This window comes from Panicum hallii, chromosome 2 (genome assembly GCF_002211085.1).
Source record: "Panicum hallii strain FIL2 chromosome 2, PHallii_v3.1, whole genome shotgun sequence".
Lineage (NCBI taxonomy): Eukaryota > Viridiplantae > Streptophyta > Magnoliopsida > Poales > Poaceae > Panicum > Panicum hallii.
In genome coordinates this window covers 8,391,878-8,415,175 of record NC_038043.1, presented here as the reverse complement: position 1 = coordinate 8,415,175, position 23,298 = coordinate 8,391,878, and the positions used below count along the sequence as shown (strand labels likewise).

The 23,298-nt window shown below is 43.9% G+C and overlaps 2 protein-coding genes across 2 annotated transcripts; one reads left to right on the top strand and one right to left on the bottom strand.

The window, feature by feature from the left end:
- Nucleotides 1–393: 393 nt before the first annotated feature.
- On the top strand, nucleotides 394–3,350 carry LOC112881698 (methyltransferase-like protein 6). Its single transcript, XM_025946515.1, has 7 exons — nucleotides 394–798; nucleotides 1,055–1,164; nucleotides 1,457–1,641; nucleotides 1,748–1,833; nucleotides 2,036–2,138; nucleotides 2,218–2,360; nucleotides 2,764–3,350. Exons 1-7 carry the CDS (start codon nucleotides 556–558, stop codon nucleotides 2,863–2,865), a joined length of 972 nt encoding a protein of 323 aa, XP_025802300.1. The 5' UTR covers nucleotides 394–555; the 3' UTR covers nucleotides 2,866–3,350.
- Nucleotides 3,351–3,566: 216 nt separating this feature from the next.
- LOC112883615 (poly [ADP-ribose] polymerase 1) lies at nucleotides 3,567–15,516 on the bottom strand. The gene is made up of 20 exons (XM_025948948.1): nucleotides 15,271–15,516; nucleotides 14,536–14,585; nucleotides 14,075–14,261; nucleotides 13,513–13,693; nucleotides 13,135–13,432; nucleotides 12,404–12,599; nucleotides 12,177–12,335; nucleotides 11,728–11,788; nucleotides 11,041–11,104; nucleotides 10,618–10,875; nucleotides 6,701–6,938; nucleotides 6,513–6,625; nucleotides 6,355–6,431; nucleotides 6,102–6,265; nucleotides 5,335–5,526; nucleotides 5,097–5,205; nucleotides 4,817–4,899; nucleotides 4,581–4,718; nucleotides 3,970–4,152; nucleotides 3,567–3,885 (listed from the first exon to the last, which is right to left on the bottom strand). The coding sequence occupies exons 1-20, from the start codon at nucleotides 15,412–15,414 to the stop codon at nucleotides 3,838–3,840; spliced, it is 2,943 nt and encodes a 980-aa protein (XP_025804733.1). The 5' UTR covers nucleotides 15,415–15,516; the 3' UTR covers nucleotides 3,567–3,837.
- Between the last annotated feature and the right edge of the window lie 7,782 nt (nucleotides 15,517–23,298).

Here is a 23,298-nt window from a genome sequence, read left to right as displayed (position 1 = left end):
TTAAAGAAATTTGACTTCCTTTTCAAAAAAAATTGACTATAACAAATGGATTATGGTGCTAAGAAATCAGGCAGACTAAACTATGGCAACCACTAAACACTGCCTAATAAAATTGTGACTACTAATAAGCTCTTAGGTGTGGCAACTTTAAGTTGTAATTCAAATAGGCCCTAAAAATCGAGAAGGCAAAAGCTTTTTTTTGAAGCAAAGAAGGTAAAGAGTTATCAAAGGAGAAGATAATGAGAGTTGCTAATCCGGATGGGACGGGTAGAAATAGATCCAATACGTATGGGAAATGATTTTTTCAAATGGTAATTTTTCATTTTGCTCATTTTGGTCTTTTTCCCGTTTCTCTTATTTTAACGATGTGTACCGCCGGAGGTTTATGCCTGCTCACCCCTCCCCATCCCTTGAGCGGCGGCGCACCTCCCGGCGCCTTGAGCTCCCTCCTTGAGGTCCCGGCCTCCCGGGGGACGGGCTGACCGTCACCGAAGCGACAGGGACAGGGACAGGGACAGGTGGATCTCGCTAATTCGTCAACAAAGAAGGGCCTCCATGGAAGTGGAAGAAGCACCAGGCGAACTTGGGGGCGCCGGCAAGGACGAGGAGGCGGCGGAGTACCATTCGCACGACTTCGAGTGGGAGGACCTCAGGGAGGAGGTGGAATCCGACCCCACCTTCTCCTACCACCTCTCCCCCTTTCCCGGCCCCGCCGCGAGCACCACCTTGCCGCCGCAGCCGTCGTCGGAGGCCTGGAGAAGCTTCCACCGTCGCCACGCGTCTGGCAAGTTCTTCAAGGTTGCCTCTCCATCCCCTGGGCAAAAGTCTTTTTCTTTCTTTTCCTTTCAGAACTGTTCATTTGCTTATCCAGTCAGGTCAGGACTAGTAGATTAGATTCAGAAAATGGCATGCCTGAGTGATCACTGATCACTCAGCAAAGGTACATGCAAACCAATGTGTCAGTCATTCAGATTTTGAGTATGAATTAAAGAGTTCGTGACACTAGATGTTGTGATTCATGTTAAGTTCATGTTCATATCTTGCCTTTTCACAGGAAAGGAGATATTTGCTTAAGGAATTTCCTGAATTACCCAACAGCAAAGATTGTGCCAAGATTTTAGAAGTGGGATGTGGGAATGGAAGTACTGCTGTTTCCATACTGCGGTAATGTGCTCAGAACTATTGTTTTTTTCAGCCAATTAGCTTGATTGCGAACAGTCACTAAGTCACCTACTTCTAAACCTTTTGTTCAGACCTGTTTTGTTGTATCCACGATTGCATCCAACATATATGATTGCATTCAACATTTATGATTCTGAATATGTAGCGTTTTTCTGTCCCGTACTTGTCCTGAATATATGATACTGTTTGTTTGTTCTATCATCTTTTGGTTGAACTATATTACCTGGAACTTAATTCCTAATTGTGACATTGTCATAATGTATGGTTTCTCCAGGTCTAGTGAAAGCATCACTGTCTTTGCTTGTGACTGTAGTAAAGACACTCTTGAGAAGGCAAATGAGATTATATCTAATACAAAAGGGATTGATATCAAGGATAGATTCCACCCCTTTTTAATGGATGTTTCTAAAGAAATTTTTCCAGATTGGTTATTCTGCAATGCCTGTAAAAGTTCACATGGAAAGTCTGCTGAATTTTACTTGGTTATTCATTTAATTAAATTTTCTTTATTTGAATTTTCTTTTATTACCTAGTTATGAACTCTGCATAACATTTTTGCTTTCAGATAGTCATCATGAAATGAGAAAAGAGCGCCCAGACTTCCTGAGAGAGAATCAATGTTGTGTTGGTGGCATGGATTTTATCACCATGGTAGGTTATTGCATCTGGTGCTATTTGTTTGGTTGTTTGCTTTCTGCATCCTTTCTAATTTTTCATCGTGGTGCACTTATGCCTGTATCTTTCAAATTGTAAATTTTGTAGTTCTGAATGTACTTTGACAAGCAAAATCCTTCAATATGCCTACTTGTGTTTATAAATATATGCTATAGCTTTTTATTCTCTTTTTTGGCAGATATTCACATTATCAGCCATACCCTTCGCCATAATGCCAAGAACTATAGAGCAATGTGTTTCTGTTCTGAAACCAGGTGGCCTTCTTCTGTTTAGGGACTATGGTAATTGCTCAGACATACAATGGTATAATTTCATATTGCTTCGGCCACCTACTTTCTAACAGTTCATTTTTCATATTAGGTCTTTATGACATGACGATGCTTCGGTTCTTAGCTCATCAAAGAGTAGGATTTCGGGAATATATGCGGTCAGATGGCACCTTGTCATACTTCTTCACATTAGACACTGTGAGAGAACTCTTTCATGCTGCTGGGTTAATAGAGGTACCTCTCATTCTTCAACATGTTTTCAGGGTCAGATGTTACTTTTTGAAGTTTGACCACTAACTTCCATCATGCCCAATGCGGCTCTTCAAGTCTTGATGCTTTCATGTTAGTGTGCAGAGTTATTGAATTGAGTATTTTAATGAATTAATTGATTGTTTCTTATCCTTATTGAAATGGAAATGTTCTGTATGGATCTAATGCACTGTAGTTTTACATAAGGATATTTCATTACTTATTATAAGTTACAATATGCAACAGTGGTAAATTATTTTGTATTGTAGTTAGGTAGGTACAGATCTTCCATGGTATTGTATCTATTACCTATGTAGTTTATACATCGTTTTAAATCAAGTTTACAAATTATTTGAAGCTGACTTACATTTGCCACACGGCTCTGCAGTTGGAGCTGGAATACTGCTGTGTCAAGTCAGTGAACCGAAAGAACGGGAAGAAGATGCAGCGGGTATGGGTGCATGGGAAATTCCTGAAGCCACCAAGCTGACGCTGACAAACCGTGAATGTTGTGTTCCAACAAACTTCCACTGCTGTGGCAATTCTTTACCCCTTGCTTCAACACCAGCCATTCTAGCCACGAGTCCCTTGTGCAGATTGCCTGACCACTCATTCTGTCTTCATAGTTGCAGACTAGCATTGTCTTGGGGGACTGGAATGTCGTTTTGATAGGGCTCTGTTTGAGCCTCACGCCGTGATGAGGTAGGAAGGCGGAGTCACTGTCGGTGTGCATGCACCGTGGAGTGATAGCTCAAGCTGGAATATTTTTTTTCGGTTTTGCTTTCATGTAGGCGTGCAGGGTTATCAGATTTTGTTCAGCCTGTTTATTCCATTTTCCTAAACATGCTTGAGGATCCAGTGCAATTGAAGTTCAGCTTCCACTGGAGTGCTTCAGTTTCAAACTAAAATTTGATGAAAGCCTCATCCCTTCCTTTTAGGATGAAACGGCTGGAAAGTGGATCACTACTTTGATTTTGCACTCCCTGGAAAAAACTGTGGCATGACCGTTGAGCACAAGCTTGTAGAGTCCAGCTATGGGATGCTTGTGTAACAGGTGAAACATAACTTAGTGTAACCAGATGTTTTGCCCCCTCCTAGTTAGGATCGGACGATCCATCACGCACTCTTGGAACCAAACACTCCATAGGTCCGATGAAAGAATAGTCAACGCAAATGAAGATAGAAGAGAGGTTCCATGTGCCATATTACTCGTAACCAGATTTAAGCAGCAATCTGTCATCTAACAGTAAAAGACATACGCGGTGGATGATTTCTGCTACTCACGCTGATGCCCAAACAACACTTCCCAAAATGGATCAAGCGCGAGCACCCCATAGCATACCTAAACTACAGGTCCAACCAACCAAACACTGCCTAACATGATCGAATATACACACCCTAAGTGACGGCGTCAACCAATCTACTTGTCTAATCTTCCAACTCTACTTATCTAATCTCCCAGTCACCTCTTGTGACGGAACCGCACCTTCAGCAAGAACTGCATCTTCACCTGCCAGACAGTTTCACTGAAGGTAAGCAGAATTCTCCAATGAACCATAAGAGCGAATGTGTAGGGTCAAGGACATGTCTGGACCTGGGATGTGTTATAGACAATGTACTCATTGTAAAGGAGTTCAGAGCTCCTGACTGATGATGGCACTGGCTTGCCGCAGGGGACAACAACATCATCCCTCCAGTTCACAAACTCCGACTCCAGGGGCACAGTTTTGCCTAAGCCCTTGGTGGAGTGCTTCCCTCGTGGAGGTTTGTCCATGGACTACATCAACAAGGACATGCTAAGCCAGGATAAACGTGGAAAAGGAACCGAATGATGACATTTGAATTAAGAGTAACAAAAGGCCCCCATGATAAATTATCACAAGGTCGTATCAGTGATGTGCTTACTAGTCCCAGTATAATATAACCCTAAACTAAAGAAGCTGTAGGACGTGTAAATAGGATCACAGGAAGACCAAAGTGCTTGCTTTTAGATCATTTTGTTAGAACCATTGATCAGTGATGCAATACAGCAATATGGGCACAAATTTAGGGAATTAGAGTCTTGAGATATCTATAGCAAACTTATTTTATCTAGGATCCTGTTTGAGTGTCAAAACAACCGACATGGCATAGAAGATAAAATGGAAGGACAAAAGCCAATATGAGCAATTAGATTTGCTTTCACCAAGATGATTTGAAGCTTACCATGGCTTTCTTTAGTTCATACATGTCTCCTAAAGCAACCTCAGAAAGAAGCATCAAACCAACTGGATTGTCCCTATCCACATAACAATATTGTGCACTCTTGCTTACTAAATCTGCAAAGTAGAGGCCCTTGCCGAACTGCCAAACAAAAAGGAGCATCAACACATAATTATACTCAACCAGCATTTCGACTGATGCTACAGTTAAAACATATAGAACATGAATAACGAGCAAACCATATAGCCTGTAACAGGAGCCTCAGGAGGTGCGATCCTTAGTCCTTGACTTAGAATCCCCACAAAATTCGTCAACCTTGAACCTACAAATTGAGTTTTACGGAGAAGTGGGAAGGGTTATTCTTCAGAAATGTTTAAGAGTTCTCAAATGTTACTGAATAAACTATAAATATGTAAATACTGAGCTGTGCATTTAGTAAACAATCAGTAGTAAATTTAGACTATTGCAATGATTGTACACTGAAAGCTATCACTAGTACATATTCAAACTATTGCTTACCATGCCATAATAGCATCTTATTATGCAGATTATTTTTGTATCTTGAGTATTTATTTAGTTCTCCATCTCTATCAAGTGAAAAAACTTCCTCTAGTTCCAGTGACCAGTCCTTCAAAAAAAACATAACATGAGGTTTGGCAGAGGACCCCCAAATAAACAGAATAAAAACAGCCATGTAACACAAACAAAAATGCACTGTGTGCGGTGCAATTTGTGCGGAAGAGACATAGGACCATACCTTGTGAGTAGGAGCATGTGTGTTGAGGAGATAACGCTCGACTAGCTTGTAATCTTCACTATCATGAGGCAGTGGGGTGATGTTGCAACGAAGCTTCATGTACTTATCATCAAGTGATTCATCGCTATCGCTATCAAAGCCAACTAGCTTAGAAGCAATTTCAATATCTTGCAGAGCTTCAAGCATTTTCGCCTGTACATAAGTTACAGGCAAGTTAGGACTAAGAAAGCTCTTTCATCATATTCAAGGAAAATAACTACAACTGAATGACTGGAGAATCATGAACAACACAAGTAGAATCATAAATAGACAAGGTACTGTTTCTAGTGGCAATGACAATGACATTATGTCACAAGCAAAAGAAATAACAAATGTCCTTGCTGTATCATAACTTTCTGTAAAACTATTGCAAGTGCACAGCAGAGAGAAAGATTGAGCAAAATACAAGATACATTTAGAATCCGCACCAAAATAGCAGAAGTATGAACACTGCTTTGGTTAACTAAACCAAAAGGTGTGGTTTTATTTCCATATGATATAATGCAGTACCATGTGTAATGGTATAGCTATCATTACATGAAACGAAGGATCAATGCAAATCACATAGCAATGAACTACTAATTGCAATTGTAGACGGCATTTTCAAAGGATTATGGAGAAAACAATCTACTCCATACGAAGAAGTTAACATGAATTAAGAAATATAAGAAGCATAATAAAATACTTCTTTCAAAATACAGGAACAAAAGTAGGTAGCAAGCACATACTTTGATCATCAACTCATCCTCATCCCGTATGATGTGAGGATGGATAGAAGGAATAAGGGTGAAAAACCGATTGCTTGCAGCAACAATTAAGCTTTCTCTAACAGCCAGTGCTTGATCAGCTGTGTTCTTCAACAAATTTTGTATCTCAGTTAATGCTTCGAATCCTGCAAGTAGTGCGAGTGTAACCATCGTCATATCATCATAGATTTGAAAGATAAGAAAAATAGGTCCACAAGGAATGATATTAGCAAACCTTTCTGAATGTTTTCCTTGCTTAGCTTCCCAAGAGGCATTTCCGACATATTAATTTCAAATTCCATCATAGCAGCTCTGGAAAAAAGGTTTATTTTAACACAAGAAAAGGAGCAAAAAAATGTAGGCAAGCATGACATTTGAGAAACAAGAATGCACCTATATGTTTCCACGTTGAAAAGCATCTTCATGAGTTGCAGCAACTGAGGAGCAAGAGAACTTTTCATTTCACTGATATCTTTCCGTTTGGGTGCCTGCTTAACACCATAGTCCTGCATTGCACTTAATAAATCAGTTCAAATCCAAAAAATCAGTAAAAACAATGTTAGATGTTTTTCACAACATACAATATCAAGAGGGTAAAATTTCCCAGGCTGCTTCTGGAAATTAGTTTTTCGTTCCCAAGCTTCCCATGGGTTCCCAGTCTTCTCAAGAAATAATCTTTGGAATTCCTGGATTGCATCAGCTTTAGACATCTCCTCCAGCTTTTGGCTTCCAATTTGTTCATTCCCAACCCTTCCCCACTTTCGAAATACATAGCATTCAGACCCATTATCCTCTTCAATGATCTGGAGTATATAGTAGCTTCACAAAAAAAAAAGAAGAAAACTATTAAGAGAGGAGCCAGAGCAATAACATCATAGCGTGGAAAAACATAACAAAGTAGCAATTAGTAAAATTACAACATGAGGCTAAGTTCTCTTTTTTCATTTCAATATGTATTTCATTTGTTAGCATCAATCAATCTCTGACAGGACATACTCCCTTCGTCCCAAGAAACAATTCATTCTGTGATTCAAAATTTGTCTCAGAAAACAAGTCATTATACGCAATATGGCATGTGCATATGTTGCATGTGGGCATGCAATTGTCAATTAGCGCCAAATATGGTTAATAAATAGGGGGCAATCAAGGTCATTTTACCTCCTTGTTAATTTGTCCTAAAATTTCTTGGGTGACTTGTTTTTTGGGACGGAGGGAGTAGAACAGAAAAGGTATGCAAGTTTCAAAATTCTGGGTAGTAGACTGACAGGAACGATAAACTTTAGCAGGTGCATACTGATTGTAGGCATACTACATCCATGAAGTTAAAAGTATTAGAAGTAGAACCACTCGATCATATTTGGTTTCAGCTCTTTTCCCTTCTTATTGGTGGCTCATGTTGCGTTTCAACTCTAAGCGCTATAAGGCTTCGTCGTCATTGTTGTTGTAATAGTAGTAGAACTAATGGATTGAGAAAGATTGTGGACTAAAACAAAGGTAGTAAGCAGTAGAGCAGTGAATTGAGAAGGACTGCATCCTCAAAAGAAAAACTAACCATGTTTGCCTTTTCTGTCCACTAGTATCTTCAAAAACACATTTATGGTATCTTTTTTTCTCCTATGTTTCCATAGTTTCTTCAATTACAGGAAAAAAAACAATCATATAACCAAAAGTAGTGTCTACCATTCATGTTCAAGACCCACATAGAATAGAGCAAATGCTGAAAAAAAAGATTGAATGGCTTCCAAGTTCCAAAAGCTAAATTATATAAAAGCTACCAGATTGCAATTTGAATTTATTACATCCTGATTAGTATGGACAAGATAGATATTTATTTGGTAGATGCATTCCTGTTCTGCTAAACACAAGTCATCCCTTCCATAGTGGACAATACTCGAGCCAAATCGATTTTATCCTTGCTCGGAGAGAGGATAGACGCGCCTGCTTAGATTGTAAGGTGATACCTGGGGAGTGTGTTGTCCCCCAACACAAGCTTGTGGTGGCGGATTTTCGTTTTCGGGTACGTACCCACCGGGACAAACATGCCAAGATTGCGAGAACGAAGTGGTGGAAGCTTAGAGGGGAAGAGGCACAAACGTTTAAGGAGAGGATGCTAGGCGAGGGGCCTTGGGAAGAAGGGGCAGATGTAGATGATATGTGGCTAAATATGGTGACATGTGTTCGGAAGGTGGCTTCAGAAGTGTTTGGTGTGAGTAGGGGAGGCAAGCAGGAAGTGAAAGAGACTTGGTGGTGGAATGACGAGGTGCAAAGGGCTATTAGGGAGAAGTAGTGTTTCAAACGCCTTCACCTCGACAAGAGCGCAACCAACATCGAGGGCTATAGATTGGCGAAGAGGTCTGCAAAGCGAACTGTAAGTGTAGCGAAAGGTCAGGCTTTTGATGACCTTTATCAACGGCTAGGTACGAAGGAAGGAGAGAAGGACATTTATAGGATAGCTAGGACCCGCGAGAGGAAGACAAGAGACATAAATCAAATCAAATGCATCAAGGATGAGACAGATCGACTTCTGGTGAAGGATGAGGAGATCAAGGACAGATGGCGAGAATACTTCGACAAGTTGTTTAATGGGGAAAATGAGGGTCCTACCTTCGTGTTGGACGACTCATTTGATGATACCAACAGACGCTTTGTGAGGAGGATTCAGGAGGCAGAGATTGGGGAGGCTTTGAAGAGGATGAAGGGAGGTAAAGCGATGGGTCCCGATGGCATCCCCATTGAGGTGTGGAGATGCCTGGGCGAGAGGGCGGTAGTATGGTTAACTAAGCTTTTTAACCTAATTTTCCGGTTAAACAAGATGCCGGAGGAATGGAGGAGAAGTATTTTAGTACCGATCTTCAAGAACAAGGGTGATGTTCAAAGTTGTACTAACTACCGGGGGATTAAGCTGATGAGCCATACGATGAAGCTTTGGGAGAGGGTTATCGAGCATCGACTAAGGAGATTGACAAGGGTGACCCAAAACCAGTTTGGGTTCATGCCTGGGAGGTCGACCATGGAGGCGATTTTCTTAGTACGACAGTTGATGGAGAGATATAGAGAGGAGAAGAAGGACTTACACATGGTCTTTATTGACCTAGAGAAGGCGTATGACAAAGTACCGAGAGACGTCATGTGGTGGGCCTTGGAAAAACACAAAGTCCCAACTAAGTATATTACCCTCATCAAGGATATGTACGAGGATGCGATGACTTGTGTTCGAACATGTGATGGCGATACCAGTGACTTTCCAATTAAAATAGGACTACATCAGGGGTCAGCATTGAGCCCTTATCTATTTGCTTTGGTGATGGATGAGGTCACAAGGGACATACAAGGTGATATCCCTTGGTGTATGCTCTTTGCTGATGATGTGGTGCTAGTTGACGAGAGTAGGGCAGGGGTTAATATGAAGTTAGAGCTGTGGAGACACACATTAGAGTCGAGGGGGTTCAGACTGAGTAGGACCAAGACCGAGTATATGATGTGCGACTTTAGCCCGACTAGGCATGAGGATGGGGACGTTAGCCTCGAAGGTCAAGTGGTGGCCAAGAAGGATACTTTCCGGTATCTAGGATCAATGCTTCAGAAAGATGGAGACATTGATGAAGATGTTAGACATAGAATTTCAGCCGGTTGGTTGAAGTGGCGGCAGGCTTCTGGCATCCTCTGTGACAAGAAGGTGCCACAGAGGCTAAAAGGTAAGTTCTATAGGACGGCGATTCGCCCGGCGATGCTATACGGTGCTGAATGTTGGCCTACAAAAAGGTGACATGTCCAGCAACTGAGTGTAGCAGAGATGCGTATGCTGCGTTGGTTCTGCGGGCATACAAGAAGGGATAGAGTCCGGAATGAAGAGATTCGAGATAGGGTCGGGGTGGCACCTATCGAGAAGAAGTTGATTCAACATCGGTTGAGATGGTTTGGACACGTACAACGGAGGCCTCCCGAGGCGCCGGTGCGTAGTGGAGTTTTAAAGCGGGGCGATAATGTAAAGAGAGGTAGAGGTAGACCTAGACTAACTTGGGACGAGACGGTTAAGAGAGACCTTAAGGAGTGGAATATCGCTAAGGAATTAGCTATGGATAGGAGCGCTTGGAGATTAGCAATTAACGTACCTGAACCGTGACATTTGTTACTTTTTGTTTAACCACTAACTCTTCCTTTGGCTTGTGCCCTTTTTATGTTTCTTATTCTTGTGTTCCGTGGGTTTCATCTCTAGCCTACCCCAACTTGCTTGGGACAAAAGGCTAAGTTGTTGTTGTTGTTGTTGTTGTATTCCTGTTCTGCTAAACACTAAAGTTCAGGCAAAATCCAAAAAAAAAATGACATATGCTGCCCAAATCAACCAAAATTAGCAAGAAGTACAAAAAGGATATATATGGGGTTATTTCCAAGAGGAGAGAACTTATGCGAGTAAATGATAGAAAGAAACTTTTAAACTATCGCAACTAAAAACAAGTTCTGAAACACAAAAGAAAATATTGTGAGAAAGAGTCCTTGCCTGTTCACACCTCGTGCCAAGTCAGACATGTTCAAGGTTGTATTGTAAATGCTTTTTCCATCTTCAAGAATATGAGCTGTATCTTGCAAACCGGAGGATTCATGAACTGCACTTCGGCCCTTAACTTTAACAGTGACAGTACCACCTTTTGAGGACTCTAAGGTGTTCTCTACTTTATACAAATCAACTGGAAGCTTTCTATTTTTTCTAATGCATTCTCCTATGTATTCCTCTCTTACAATCGGTATCTTCAGCCTCCTGCAAACAAATGGATATATATATATCATGACACTTGAACCCCATTGGTAGCTAACAAAAGCTAGACCAACCTAGGAGGAACTAGGTGGCTTTATATTAAGAAGGTAGCTACAAAAGGAAGGCATCAAATTACAATTGAAACAGGAGGGAGGGAGGGAGGGAGACCTTGCTTTCCTGACTTCAGCATTCTCATTGTCGAGCTCACCACATGAAATTAAGCAATCAATATCTGCAATGCAAGTATTCCCTTTAAGCATATTTCATCACTTTTCTAAAAATCACTTCACATTACAAATACCACCCTTGAAGCTTATTAGCTACATTTACTATCTCATAACTCTAACCTAAATATATTCGTTTAAAAAAAAACAGGAAAAAGAAAAGAAAAGTGCAGAATGCCCATCTGGGTGTTTAGGTGATGCCATGTCAGTACTTTGGGTGCTCTACGTAGGTAGGTAGTGTGGGAGGTAGAAGAGGGTTGAGGGTTTAAGGATGCACTACGGCCAATCAGACTCCTCAATTGTGACTCAGTCTGGTTTTTGGAGGCAACAACTATGCATCCAAATTCAAATTACGGCAAAGCGCAAACATGCCATCATGGCATAGCATCACGGGGATTCTGCACCAGGTTTAGAATTGTGGGGTAGTAAATGCAACTAAGGATATATTGGAACTTGAATTGACCTTTAGGGGGTTCTTTGCAACTTTTTAAGAAAAAATGACCTAACTAAGTCACCCATTTCTGTTTCACAAGCAATCTCTTAGGCTTCAGTGCCATACAAATCCAACAGGTTCATAAGCCTGAGCTACAAGAAAATTCAGTTCTAGACTGAAAAGGGAATACAAATAAACCTTTGGCAACCCTGGCATGGAAGTTGGCACCAGCATGTTTGAGCTTCTGAATCGATTCATCCTGCAACCGATGAGTAATATCAAATTTATGATGCAACAGCTATACACCAACTTATTCTCTTGTATAATGTGGTAAGAACATATCCTGAGAACAAACAACCTAAATAATCATGATTATGATTTTTTATTGTGGCTGGTGCAAGCCAAAACTTGCAAGCAAGGTCACGGAAAAACTGGTGCTGCTTCCACTGATGCAATTTATAGAAAGATAGCTTGTTGGTATTGATTCTTTCGGAAAAGACACGTATGTCTTGTTTGGATAAGATCAACACAATTAACATAGCACCTACTTGTAACTAAAAGAAAAGAGAAAGCAAGACAGAAAATAACCAATGATCCTAAGGATAGCGACATCAACCAGGAAATAAAAGTTAATGAGTATTACTTACTACTGCTTCTTTAGATTGTCCTACAATAGAAAACCTTAATTTATCCAATCCTTCAGGAGAGAGTAACCGTGTTCCCTGAGTTGCTTTACTTCCAGATTTCTCAGGTGACATTGGTGGAAGAACCCTCTCTGGTTTCTTAACCTTTTGAGACTTGAACCACTGCAAGGTATACCTATTTGTCAAAAATTATCTGCCGAAAAATAAGCATTAAGTTTCATTAGGCATACCTTCATAAGATAATCATTATCTGTTCCATCTGGAATTTGCCACTTCTTCTTAATGCGTACAGGTTTTGTTGTAGAGTATGTACACTTGGACCACTCTGACACATTACCACTGCATTGGTACTGACCATTATAATACTCCAGGCCGTTAGAACAGACTGGGCAAGGACCCAATGCTCCAAATAGCATTCCATCAGCACTGCCAGGAAACAAAACAGAGTTATCAAAAGTAGGGCCATTTATGAAAACGTTCTGGTAAAGCCTCTGAAAATTGTAAGAAACATAGTAATGCTCCAGAAATGTCCATGTAGCCAACAATATCTACTGCAAATATCAATTGCAGCATGCCAACCCTATCTGCACTAGCCCACACTTGGAATCTGCTGTGGTCCATCATTTTGTCCACCAGTGTTGCAGTCAGCAGCAGTTTTCAGAATTGGAGCACTCAATATCAGGACAATTTAGATGGAATGGTCTGGCAAGTTGATGGGAGAGGAGATCCATACAAGGATTCACGTGATCCTTTGCATGAGGTATGTTGCTTAACAAGTACAATTCATCATTAATCATTGTAACTTACTTTGGAAATACTAAGGTCCACTTATGACAAGGATCTGTTCAGTATCTTTTGTTTAGATACCAATCGATCTTCAGAAAAATGGAAAAAGGAAGAAAAAACAGAATATTACCAACAAATTTGTTACCGAAAAATGAGGAAACAGAATGCAAATTACCAACGGTCCAATAGGTGCCTCTCTGGTCCAGACGTATCTTGCTCATTAGCTTCAAGCATATCCCTTAATTCAGCAGTCGATACATGCTTCTTAAGTTCATCCTTTAACTTCCAAAGTGTGTCACTCTGCTCTTTAAGCTTTTGTTGCATATCAGCAGAACTAGCATTGGAATCACGTGGGTCAACAAGTTTTCCTTTGTTTTGTACTGTGCCTTCCGATGTACTTCCATCTAACTTGGGCACTTTGCAGCTCTGCATATCACTTTCGCCTTTCTTGCGCTTGGAACCCTTAGTTGATTCTTGATGACCAAATAAACAAAGTCAGATTAGTAAGTGAAATTAATAAAGGTAGGTGGGGTAGACCTCTACGATTTCTTACCATTATGGCCAACATCTTTCTTAACGAGATCAAGAACAGTCCTTTTATCCTCGTCTGACAAAGTATCCCAGCCCGAGAATTTCTCAACAGTTGCAGATGGGGACACCTCAAAGAAACAGTTGACATGATACCATGGTATACCCTTGGAAGCTTGACCTTCAAGCTTAGCTGAAACACGAACCTAGTCAAACATATAAAACTGTTATTGATAAATTGAGTTGAGACAAACAGCATGTTTTAGAGCAGTGTGACATCGCTTCTATGAGTTAAGGAAAAACTATGCCATCCCACACACACATCTCTAGGTGTACAGGAAGTAAATTGTATGCAATTGCCTTCAATTAAAAAGTCTAAAACGTGGAATTCCTGCCTACATATAAATTATACTTAAGACTGCAAAGCACTGAAAGGAATATTTTGTTCATAATAATACTGTGAACACAACAAAAGAAACAATTAGCATCATCTATCAACCCAAAAGCAATCATGTGTGTTATCCAATACAGTGATGCTTCACAAAAACATGTTGACATAAAAAATTCATTAATCATAATATACTTACACTTCCTTTTGTAATCTTTTCACTGCATCGTCTGCATGAAGTACGAGCAGATGGAGCAACATCAATGGTACATTTATCAGGAACTGCAGCTGTGGAACTTGTAGTAGCTGAGGCACTTCCAACATAGTTCCTTATCTTCTCTTGATCATCCCATCGAAGTGCATCTATTCCTTCAACATCATCAACACTGAATGCACATTACGAATCACGTTAAAATGTTGATGGTGAATACTCAAAAGATAAAACAAAGCTGAATAATTTCAGATAGTTAAGCCTAAAATCTACTCCCTCCGTTTCAAAACGTAAGACGTTTTATTTTTGTCCTAAGTCAAACTTCAGTAGCTAAAATTAGTTATACTAAATCCACCATCAAGTTAGAGAAGTTTGAGTTAACAAAACTAAAACATCCTACATTTTGGAATAGAGGGAATACTTGACAAGTAAGAGACACGGTTACTTACGATTTTATCTGGTTCTTCTTACTGAAGATGCATTTGGCATGGTTCCACATCTGGAAAGGAGAAAACAGGGACAGGCATCATACAACTCTACCGTCACAGAAAAGCAAAATAATTCCACTTCGTTCCAGAAAGAGAAATAGACATAGTTTACAAAAACATCACCAAGACGTAGCAGCTCACATTCAATTCTATACCTCTAAAATCAGGGAAAATGATAGTTGCAATCAAACTATATCCTTGTTAAAGAACATGATGTGATGAAGGTGGCAATGTGGCATGCATACCCAGAATTCCAAGGTCACCTTATTTTCCCCCTAAAATATATAAAAAATTCTCAATGTGAAACTTAATCCAGCAAACGGATTGAGTATCAACCGAATGCACGACGAGCACCACATTCTAGAATCTAGAAGCAACCACGTTCGATCAAACGCGCCAAAAATCAGGCGTCACGACCACCATGAACAGGGACGATCAAAATATAACCGTACCCCGCATCAGGCCCGCGAACTTCGCATCCCAAACGCCCCCAAACGCGCCACCACCATTCCAATCCGCCTGCATTCCGGACCCAACCCACGGAAACCGCCGAGAACGCCGAGCCGCGCCTAAACCCTACCCTCCCGAACCCCTCGAAGATCCAACGAAGGCTCGCGCCAATCTACCAACACCGATTGGCGACGAAGAGCGTGGGGGGAGAACGGGCCGCGCGGGCGGGCGGGAGGGGTTACGCACGGGCATGACGCCGTCGAACTGGGTCGCCTGCACCATCTTGCCGAGGCGGAGCTGGTCCTTGGCGATGGGGGACCGGCACGACTTGCACGAGGCCCGCCCGGACTTGGCGTACTCCGCCTTCCAGGCCTTCGGCGGCGCCGCCATTCCGCCGCGCCGCTCCTGCTCCCCGCCTCCCTCAGCCCCTTCCTGACGAACCCGCGCACGGGGGGAGGTACGCAGGGTTGCAGCAGAGGCTCCACTCCACTGTTGGGGCGTGTCAGGTGTCAATGTGTCATCAATGCCCCGTAAAGCCTTCCTTTATGCGTTGCATTTCCTTCCTTTGTAAGCTACAATCTTTTCACGTGAACGTCCAGTGCAAATGCGGATTACTCTATAGTATGATAAAGCACGGTGGCACATTACATACATGTATTTTTCCTATATTTTTATGTGTTGCAGCTCCTTCCTTCGTAAGCTTTTGTGTGTTGCATTTGTTTAGGGAATAAACGAAGCATTGCTAGAATCTTTTATTTTGTTTGGCCCTGAGTCGTTGGGACGTAGCATCGTTTCTCGTTTCAAATACGAAGTCAAATGCATTGTTACCTACTACTAGTGGTTTCAGGCATAATTGTTAAAATTGGACGGACCATTTCTTGATCGAATATAAAGTCAAATACATAAATACATGATTATGTGTTAGTGGCCTCATAGTAGTAGGCATAATTATTAGAATTAGACCGGTTATTCTCAGATCCGGGGCCACGAGACTGTACCTATGGTGTACATATTATAGGATAAGGGATAGGACGTGGCTCACATCTTGCATCAGATATAACTAATCATACCATAGTTGAACTAGTCGGAACGGAAGAAAACTACCCGAAAAGTACTCGGGTAGGATTCCTGAGCTCATATCCGGGTAGGATTTCCATATAACCCTGTCCCCCCCAAACTATATCAGGGCGGGCAGGGAACGCCTCCAAACATATCAACACATAAGGAAATACAAACCACCACACAGGATGTAGGGTACTACGCTCTCGGCGGTCCGAACCAATCTAAACTTTATGTTCCTTACATTTTCGAGTTTTTGATCTCGGCGACACCCTACTTACAACTCACCACCTCGGGAGTATCCCTTGGTAGGATTAGCGGTAAAACACCTTTTCAGCACCATGCTCGATGAGGGCACAATGTTCGTTTTCGGCTCCTGTATCTACGTCGCCAACGGCTCGGGTGGTTTCAACGGCCACCTAGCCAACTCCAGGAAGATGGAGGCCTCTGCGGCAAATTGATGCGGCAACCTCGACGAGTTCGTCGACAACCTCGACGAGTTGCTGCTCCCCGATCTCGCGGGGGAGATTGAGAGAATGTCCGTTTTCGATGCGACTTCAACTCGTACTGCACCAAGACTTCTTGGATTGAACTCAAACCGATCTGAGAAGACGCGTACTCTGTTCCCTTTCAGGTTACGCAATATTATTTCGATCAACGAGGAGGCTACACGGTCTGAGTCCCTCTCTGACTTGAGAAGGACTTAGATCGTCTACTCAAGCTCGGAGACGAGGGAACCACCGCCTGTCGAGGGGCCCCCATTTTCGACAACTACTCGGACTCAGACGAAAAGTAATCATTGACTAGTACTACACCTTGAAGTTGGAGTTCGGGAGGATTCGAGGATGAGGGAGCCACCGCCTGTCAAGAGGCCCCTATTCTCGACAACCACTCGGAATCAGATGATGACCCAAAATCCTTTTTAGGTAGTCACCTGGGTTTGACCATAACGTCTACACCACAAGGCCGGTTCGTGTATTGGAAGGGCTTAGAGCCCTCTGAGTTACTCGAGTACGACTCCCGCCTTGTGGCCTTCACGCAGGAACTGCCTCTTCAGGAAGGCAAACCCCTCTCTTGCATCACGGAAGAGGGAGAGGGCAACACAGAGCTAGTCGAGTACAGCCATACGGCTGAGAGCTCACCGGATCGTCAAGTCTACATGGCTTCCCCTCGCAATGCGGATGACTACGAGCCGGGTCTCTAGTACGACGCGAACTACTCATAGACATGTCTGCCGACGAGCGTACGACGGACTCCTTTCACGACGAGAACGACGAGTACAGAAGGATCCGGCGGTTGAAGAACGCCAAGCGTGCCAAATGCAGGCAGGACGTGAAAAACCACGCATGCAACCCAATGTACCAAAGGAACCTCAACAAAGCTTTCGCAGCAGCTGAAGATCAGGAGTATTGCACCCCGATTGGCGCCATTGCAGAAGCAGCACTACTAGCTCAACAACTACCACCAAACCCCAAAATACAAAGGCTACAATACTTAACCCAGCGCGCGCTCGTGCAACTCGATGGGCAACACCCAATATCTTCAACTCGGAACACGCTCTCGAGACCTGAGCGCCATGGTGACTCTACGTATGTTAGTCGCACCCCTGGAGGAGGTTACGGATATCGAGGAAACCACAATCACTAGCGCAACTAGGACAATCCAGTCAGCCACGGCAATCCCTAGGGCCAACAGTCCATGCGTGGCAACGTTGAACAAGAGGTGCAACAACCAATGCACCCACCCCACAACCGGCACAATGCAAGGTCTTAGGGCGAAGCTCCACCTGAGGCCAGCCTTCAGAATGCCCCTATGATTGATGCAAGGCAGAAGATCAACAACGGTTGCAACGCGCGGCGCATCATTGAGGCAAGAAGAAGGGACCGACCTGACAGATATCACGACGCCGATGATAGTGACCGCTTCCCCGCGTTCACCCCCAACATCACCGACTGGTCCTACCCCAACAATTTCAAACCGGTCGGCATCCCCAAGTACGACGGCAAGCAATATCCACACCAGTGGATTTGTTGCTACTCCATCACCATCGAGGTATCTCGCGGATCCAACTCCACCAAGGCACTCTACTTCAAAGTAGCCTTGGAATCCGCACCCCTTACTTCTCTCGAAAGCCTCAAACCAAACTCCATCGACCCCTAGGAAGACCTCAAGAGGGGCCTTCATTGACAACTTCCAGGAATCCATGATCCGAGCAGGTACTCGTCATAATTTGTCCCAGGTTAAGCAGGAGTTGAACGAGACCCTAAGGTCCTACACCCAGCGTTTCTTCGAGATGCGAGCCACCATTGCCAACATTACCGACGAGGACGTCATCCGCTGCTTCCAGAACAGCGTTTTCTCGAAGCACACCTACCACGACTTCGGAAGCAACCGCCAGAATGTTGCCGTGGAACTGCGCGACATGATGGTACGGTGCTCTAACCAGGAGGACGAGGAGAACGATCGCTTCCCTAAGCACAATAATGACAAGCAAGGCAACAACAACAACCACTTCAACAAAGGCCAGCAGAACAAATCGGGGAATCCTCGAAAATGCAAGCCAGACCAAGAAGTCGTGGCCGTCGAGCGCAATCCGTGGGGCAAGAAGTCGGGAAACAATCAAGCATAGTTTGAGAAAGTCTTGCACAAGCATAGTCTCGAAGTCACAGCATACGCTTTTCGAGTTTGTCAGCCTTCGCAAGTCATTCAACACTCCGCTCCTTCCTCAAGACGGAAAGCGGAAGGATCAGGGGGACAACGATGAGGTTGACAAGTCGGGGGCTCAAGACTTCCAAGACCCGAAGAATGTCGCCAACATCATCTTTGGGGAAGATGGTGGCCTCCCCTCGAAGCGCGCATAGAACCTGACCCTACACAAAATTCTCTCTATCGAGCCCGCCATATAGTAACCTCTGAGATACAACAAGGTCCCGATCTTCTTCTCTAGGGATGACCAGCGGACCAGCTTCTTCGAGCTAGGAAAATTCCTGCTCGTCCTAGATCTTGTCATGGCGGGCTCACAATTGACTCAAGTACTCATAAATGGGGGCGGCCTCAACCTGCTCTTTGTGAGTACATTGAAGAAGATGGGGCTGACCATCTCCAAGATGCTTGCCCCTAGTAGAGCTCCATTCTACAGCACCGTCATGGAAAACATGGCGACACCACTCGGTTCAGAGGTCCTGCGAGTCACCTTTGGGACGAAAGACAACTGCGCACAGAGTACATCAAGTTCGAGGTGGCTGACTTCGAGTCGTCATACCACGCCATCCTCGGCAGGCAAGTTTTGGCCAAATTCATGGCCGTGCCTCACTATGTCTACTTACTACTCAAGATGCCAGACAAGACAGGTGTACTCATGTTCCGTGGTGACTTGAAAAAGTCATACGACTTTGACCAAGAGACGATCGAGTACGCCGCGACATCACGTGTGCCAGAACCTTTTGTGGAAGTCTTCACGGCTGCACAAAAGCTCACCGACTCAAAGATGGAGATCTCCAATCCGAGGCCTAGCCAGTCCAGGGTAAAACCCAACCTAGTGGCATCGGCATCAAGGCCATCCAACTGCAAGAAGGTGACTCATCCAAAACTGCTTTGATTGGAGGCGGTTTGAGTGACAAATAGGAAAGCACGCTCATCAGTTTCCTTAGAGCCAAGCGTGATATATTTGCGTGGAAACCAGCGGATATGCTGGGCGTGCCCAAAGAGTTGATTGAGTATTGCCTAAAATTTGACCCCAAAACCACTCCAAAGAAGCAGCGACTATGACGCTTCGCCCTAGACAAGAGGGAGACGATCAAGAAGAAGCTAGCAAAACTACTCATGACTGGTTTCATTAAAGAAGTCTACCACCCCGAGTGGTTAGCCAACCATGTAATAGTTCGGAAAAAGAATAATAATTAATGGAGGATGTGTATGGATTACACTGTTCTCAACAAACACTCTCAACAAACACTGCCCGAAGGATCCCTTCACGCTCCCACGCATCGACCAAGTTATTCACTCTACGACTGGTGCATCCTGCTCTCTTTTCTTGATTGCTACTCGGGTTACCATCAGATTGCTCGCAAGGAAGAAGACCAGATCAAGACAGCATACATCACCTCTTTTCGAGCATATGCCTACACAACTATATCTTTTAGGTTGAAGTACGCAGGAGCCACCTATCAGTGGGCTATCCAATTAACCTTGCTGATCAACTACATCGCAATGTTGAAGCCTATATGGACGAGGTGGTCATCAAGACCAGAGCCCACGACGAGTTTATCTCTGATCTCGAGGAAACCTTCAACAGCTTACGCAAGTTTTGGTAGAAGCTCTACCCAACCAAGTGCGTTTTCGGCGTACCACAAATAAAACTACTCGGTTTCATCATTAGTCACCAAGAAATTGAAGCGAACTCGGAGAAGATCACCGCCATTATAGACATGGACGCCTTACGGACGATCAAGAATGTCCAGAAGCTCACAGGCTGTATGGCGGCCCTGAATAGATTTATCTCGCGACTTGGAGAACGAGGATTTACCTTTCTTCAAATTTCTCAAACGACATGACAAGTTCCAGTGGACCGAGGAGGTGAAGCAGGCGCTAGAAAATCTCAAGCATCATCTGCAGTCGCCCCCATCTTGATGGCTCCACAATAAGGCGAGAACTTGTTACTCTACATCGCCATGACTATTCACATCATCAGCACGCCAATCGTGGTGGAACACCAGGAGGAAGGCCATGCCTTCGGTGTGTAGCGGGCAGTCTAATTTGTCAGCGAAATTCTTTCTGAATCCAAGGTTGGTTACCCGGCAATTCAGAAACTACTCTACGCTATACTCATCACCTTGAGGAAGCTTCGCCACTATTTCGATGCACATAACATCTCGGTGGTTACTGATTTTCCATTGGCGGATATTCTCCATAATCGGGACGCCACTGGGCATATCTCCAAGTGGGTAGTAGAACTGAGGGCTCTTGCTATCGACTTCAAGCCCTGAACTACCATCAAGTCGCAGGCACTAGTCGACTTTATGGCAGAACGGTGAGAAAACCAACTGAAGCCCCAGCCAACCTGCTAGAGCATTGGGGCATTGGGTGATGTACTTCGACGGCTCACTCAAGCTCAGAGGCGGTGGTGCGGGAGTACTCTTCATCAGTCCAATAGGAGAACAACTCAAATATGTATTCCAAATACTATTTGAGGTCTCAAACAACGAGGCCGAGTATGAGGCCCTACTGCATGGGCTACGCATGGCAGCCTCTCTAGATATCAAGCGACTACTTATTTACGGCAACTCCGTGCTGGTGATCCAACAAGTCAAAAAAAATGGGATATCAATAAGGACACCATGGACGCGTACGTCACGAAAATACGCAAACTCGACAACAAGTTCTCCGGTCTGGAAATTTATCATGTGATTCACGATAATAACGTGGGAGCGGATGTGCTCTCGAAACTGAGTTCCGATCGAGCTAATATCGCACCAGGAGTTTTCATCCACGAGTTGCATCACCCATCCATCAAGACACCAGATCAAAGCACCATCGCTCAGGGTCCAATAGAACCCGACCGAGAGGTCTTGATGATTGAGGTCGACTGGCAGGTGACTTTTCTTGACTTCATCAAGGACAACAAACTACCTCCCGGCGTTGACCCAAAAAGCGCTCAGGCCGCACGCATCCTAAGACGCAGCAAAGGGTACGTTCTAGTCAGGGACAACTTATACAGGCGGGGATCAGCATCGGGCATACTCATGAAGTGTGTCCGCACGGAGGAAGGTAGAGAAATACTCTAGGAGATTCACAATGGTGCATGCGGAAACCATGCTGCTTCTCGCACGCTTGTCGGGAAAGCCTTCAGATCCGGGTTCTACTGGCCAACTGCTTTGGCACATGCCGAAGCACTCGTTCGCCGATGTACAAACTGTTAGTTCTTCAGCAAGCTGCTCCACATCCCAGACCGCAACTTTATTACCATACCACCTTCATGGCCGTTCGCATGCTGGGTCCTGGACATGATAGGACCCTTGACAACTACACTAGAAGGTTTTACTCACGTGTTGGTAGCCATCGACAAGTTCACAAAGTGGATCGAGTACAAGTCAATCACAAAGCTCTCTGCAAATCGAGTGGTTAGTTTCATTTGCGACATCTTGCACCAATCCGGCTTTTCCAACATTATCATCACGGATCTGGGACCCAATTTCCACTTGCATGAGTTTTGGAATTTCAGCAAGCGCAGCGCCATCAAGGTCAAGTATGTTTCAGTAGCTCACTCGCGGACCAACGATCACGTTGAGCGCACCAACGGCATGATCCTAGATGGTCTGAAGAAAAAAGACTCTACGATGTGAACAGCAGAAAGGGCGGTAAGTGGAATAAGATCTCGTCCGTAGTCTGGGGACTTCGCACACAATCAAGCAAGATCACAGAACAGTCACCTTTCTTTCTCGTCTACGGATCCGAAGCTATATTACCGACTGATGTGATGTGGCAATCTTCTCGACTGGAGATGTACGAAGATAGCGAAGCTGATGACGCAAGACATCTCGAAATTGGCTTGGCAGAAGAAGTCAGATGCAAAATTTTGCTTCAGTCAGCCCACTACCTACAAGGCGTCCATCGTTACCACAATTGGAACGTTCAAGCAAGATCTTTCAATGTTGGAGATTTGGTCCTTCGCTACATCCAAAATGAAACCGGGCTGCACAAGCTTAATTCGCGATGGGAGGGACCCTTCATCGTGCTCAAGGCTACACGACCAGGGTCGTATCGCTTAAAGTACGCTGATGGCCAGGAGGTCCCAAACTCCTGGAATATTGAGCATCTACGCCGTTTTCACACTTAACTAACTTGTATCCGAAGTTGTCGGCTGCAGCGCAGGATGGTTTATTGAAGGGGTATCGCTCCCATACTTCTAGTACTACTCCGTTTACTAGTTCTCAACTAGTAATATGTGGAGTTTACTATAGGGACGTCGCCCCCATACTTCCAGTACTACTCCGTTTACTGGTTCTTGACTAATACTACGTGCAGTTTACTGAAGGAGCATTGCTCCCACACTTTCAATACTCCTCCGTTTACTAGTTCTCGACTAATACTATGTGTAGTTTACTGAAGGTGTACCGCTCCCATACTTCTAGTACTACTCTGTTTACTAGTTCTTGACTAGTACTACGTGGAGTTTACTGTAGGGATCTGTGACAGTTCATGTACCTGTAAGCTAGG

Excerpts from the sequence above, each read along its gene's own strand:
- LOC112881698 (XM_025946515.1), top strand. The coding sequence starts at position 556 with ATGGAAGTGGAAGAAGCACCAGGCGAACTTGGGGGCGCCGGCAAGGAC. Across the intron at positions 1,642-1,747 it reads TGCCTGTAAAAGTTCACATG|ATAGTCATCATGAAATGAGA; the intron begins GAAAGTCTGCTG and ends TTTTGCTTTCAG. Across the intron at positions 2,139-2,217 it reads TCTTCTGTTTAGGGACTATG|GTCTTTATGACATGACGATG; the intron begins GTAATTGCTCAG and ends TTTTCATATTAG.
- LOC112883615 (XM_025948948.1), bottom strand. The coding sequence starts at position 15,414 with ATGGCGGCGCCGCCGAAGGCCTGGAAGGCGGAGTACGCCAAGTCCGGG. Across the intron at positions 5,206-5,334 it reads CACATGCTCCTACTCACAAG|GACTGGTCACTGGAACTAGA; the intron begins GTATGGTCCTAT and ends TTTTTTTTGAAG. Across the intron at positions 3,886-3,969 it reads TTGTCTATAACACATCCCAG|GTGAAGATGCAGTTCTTGCT; the intron begins GTCCAGACATGT and ends ACTGTCTGGCAG.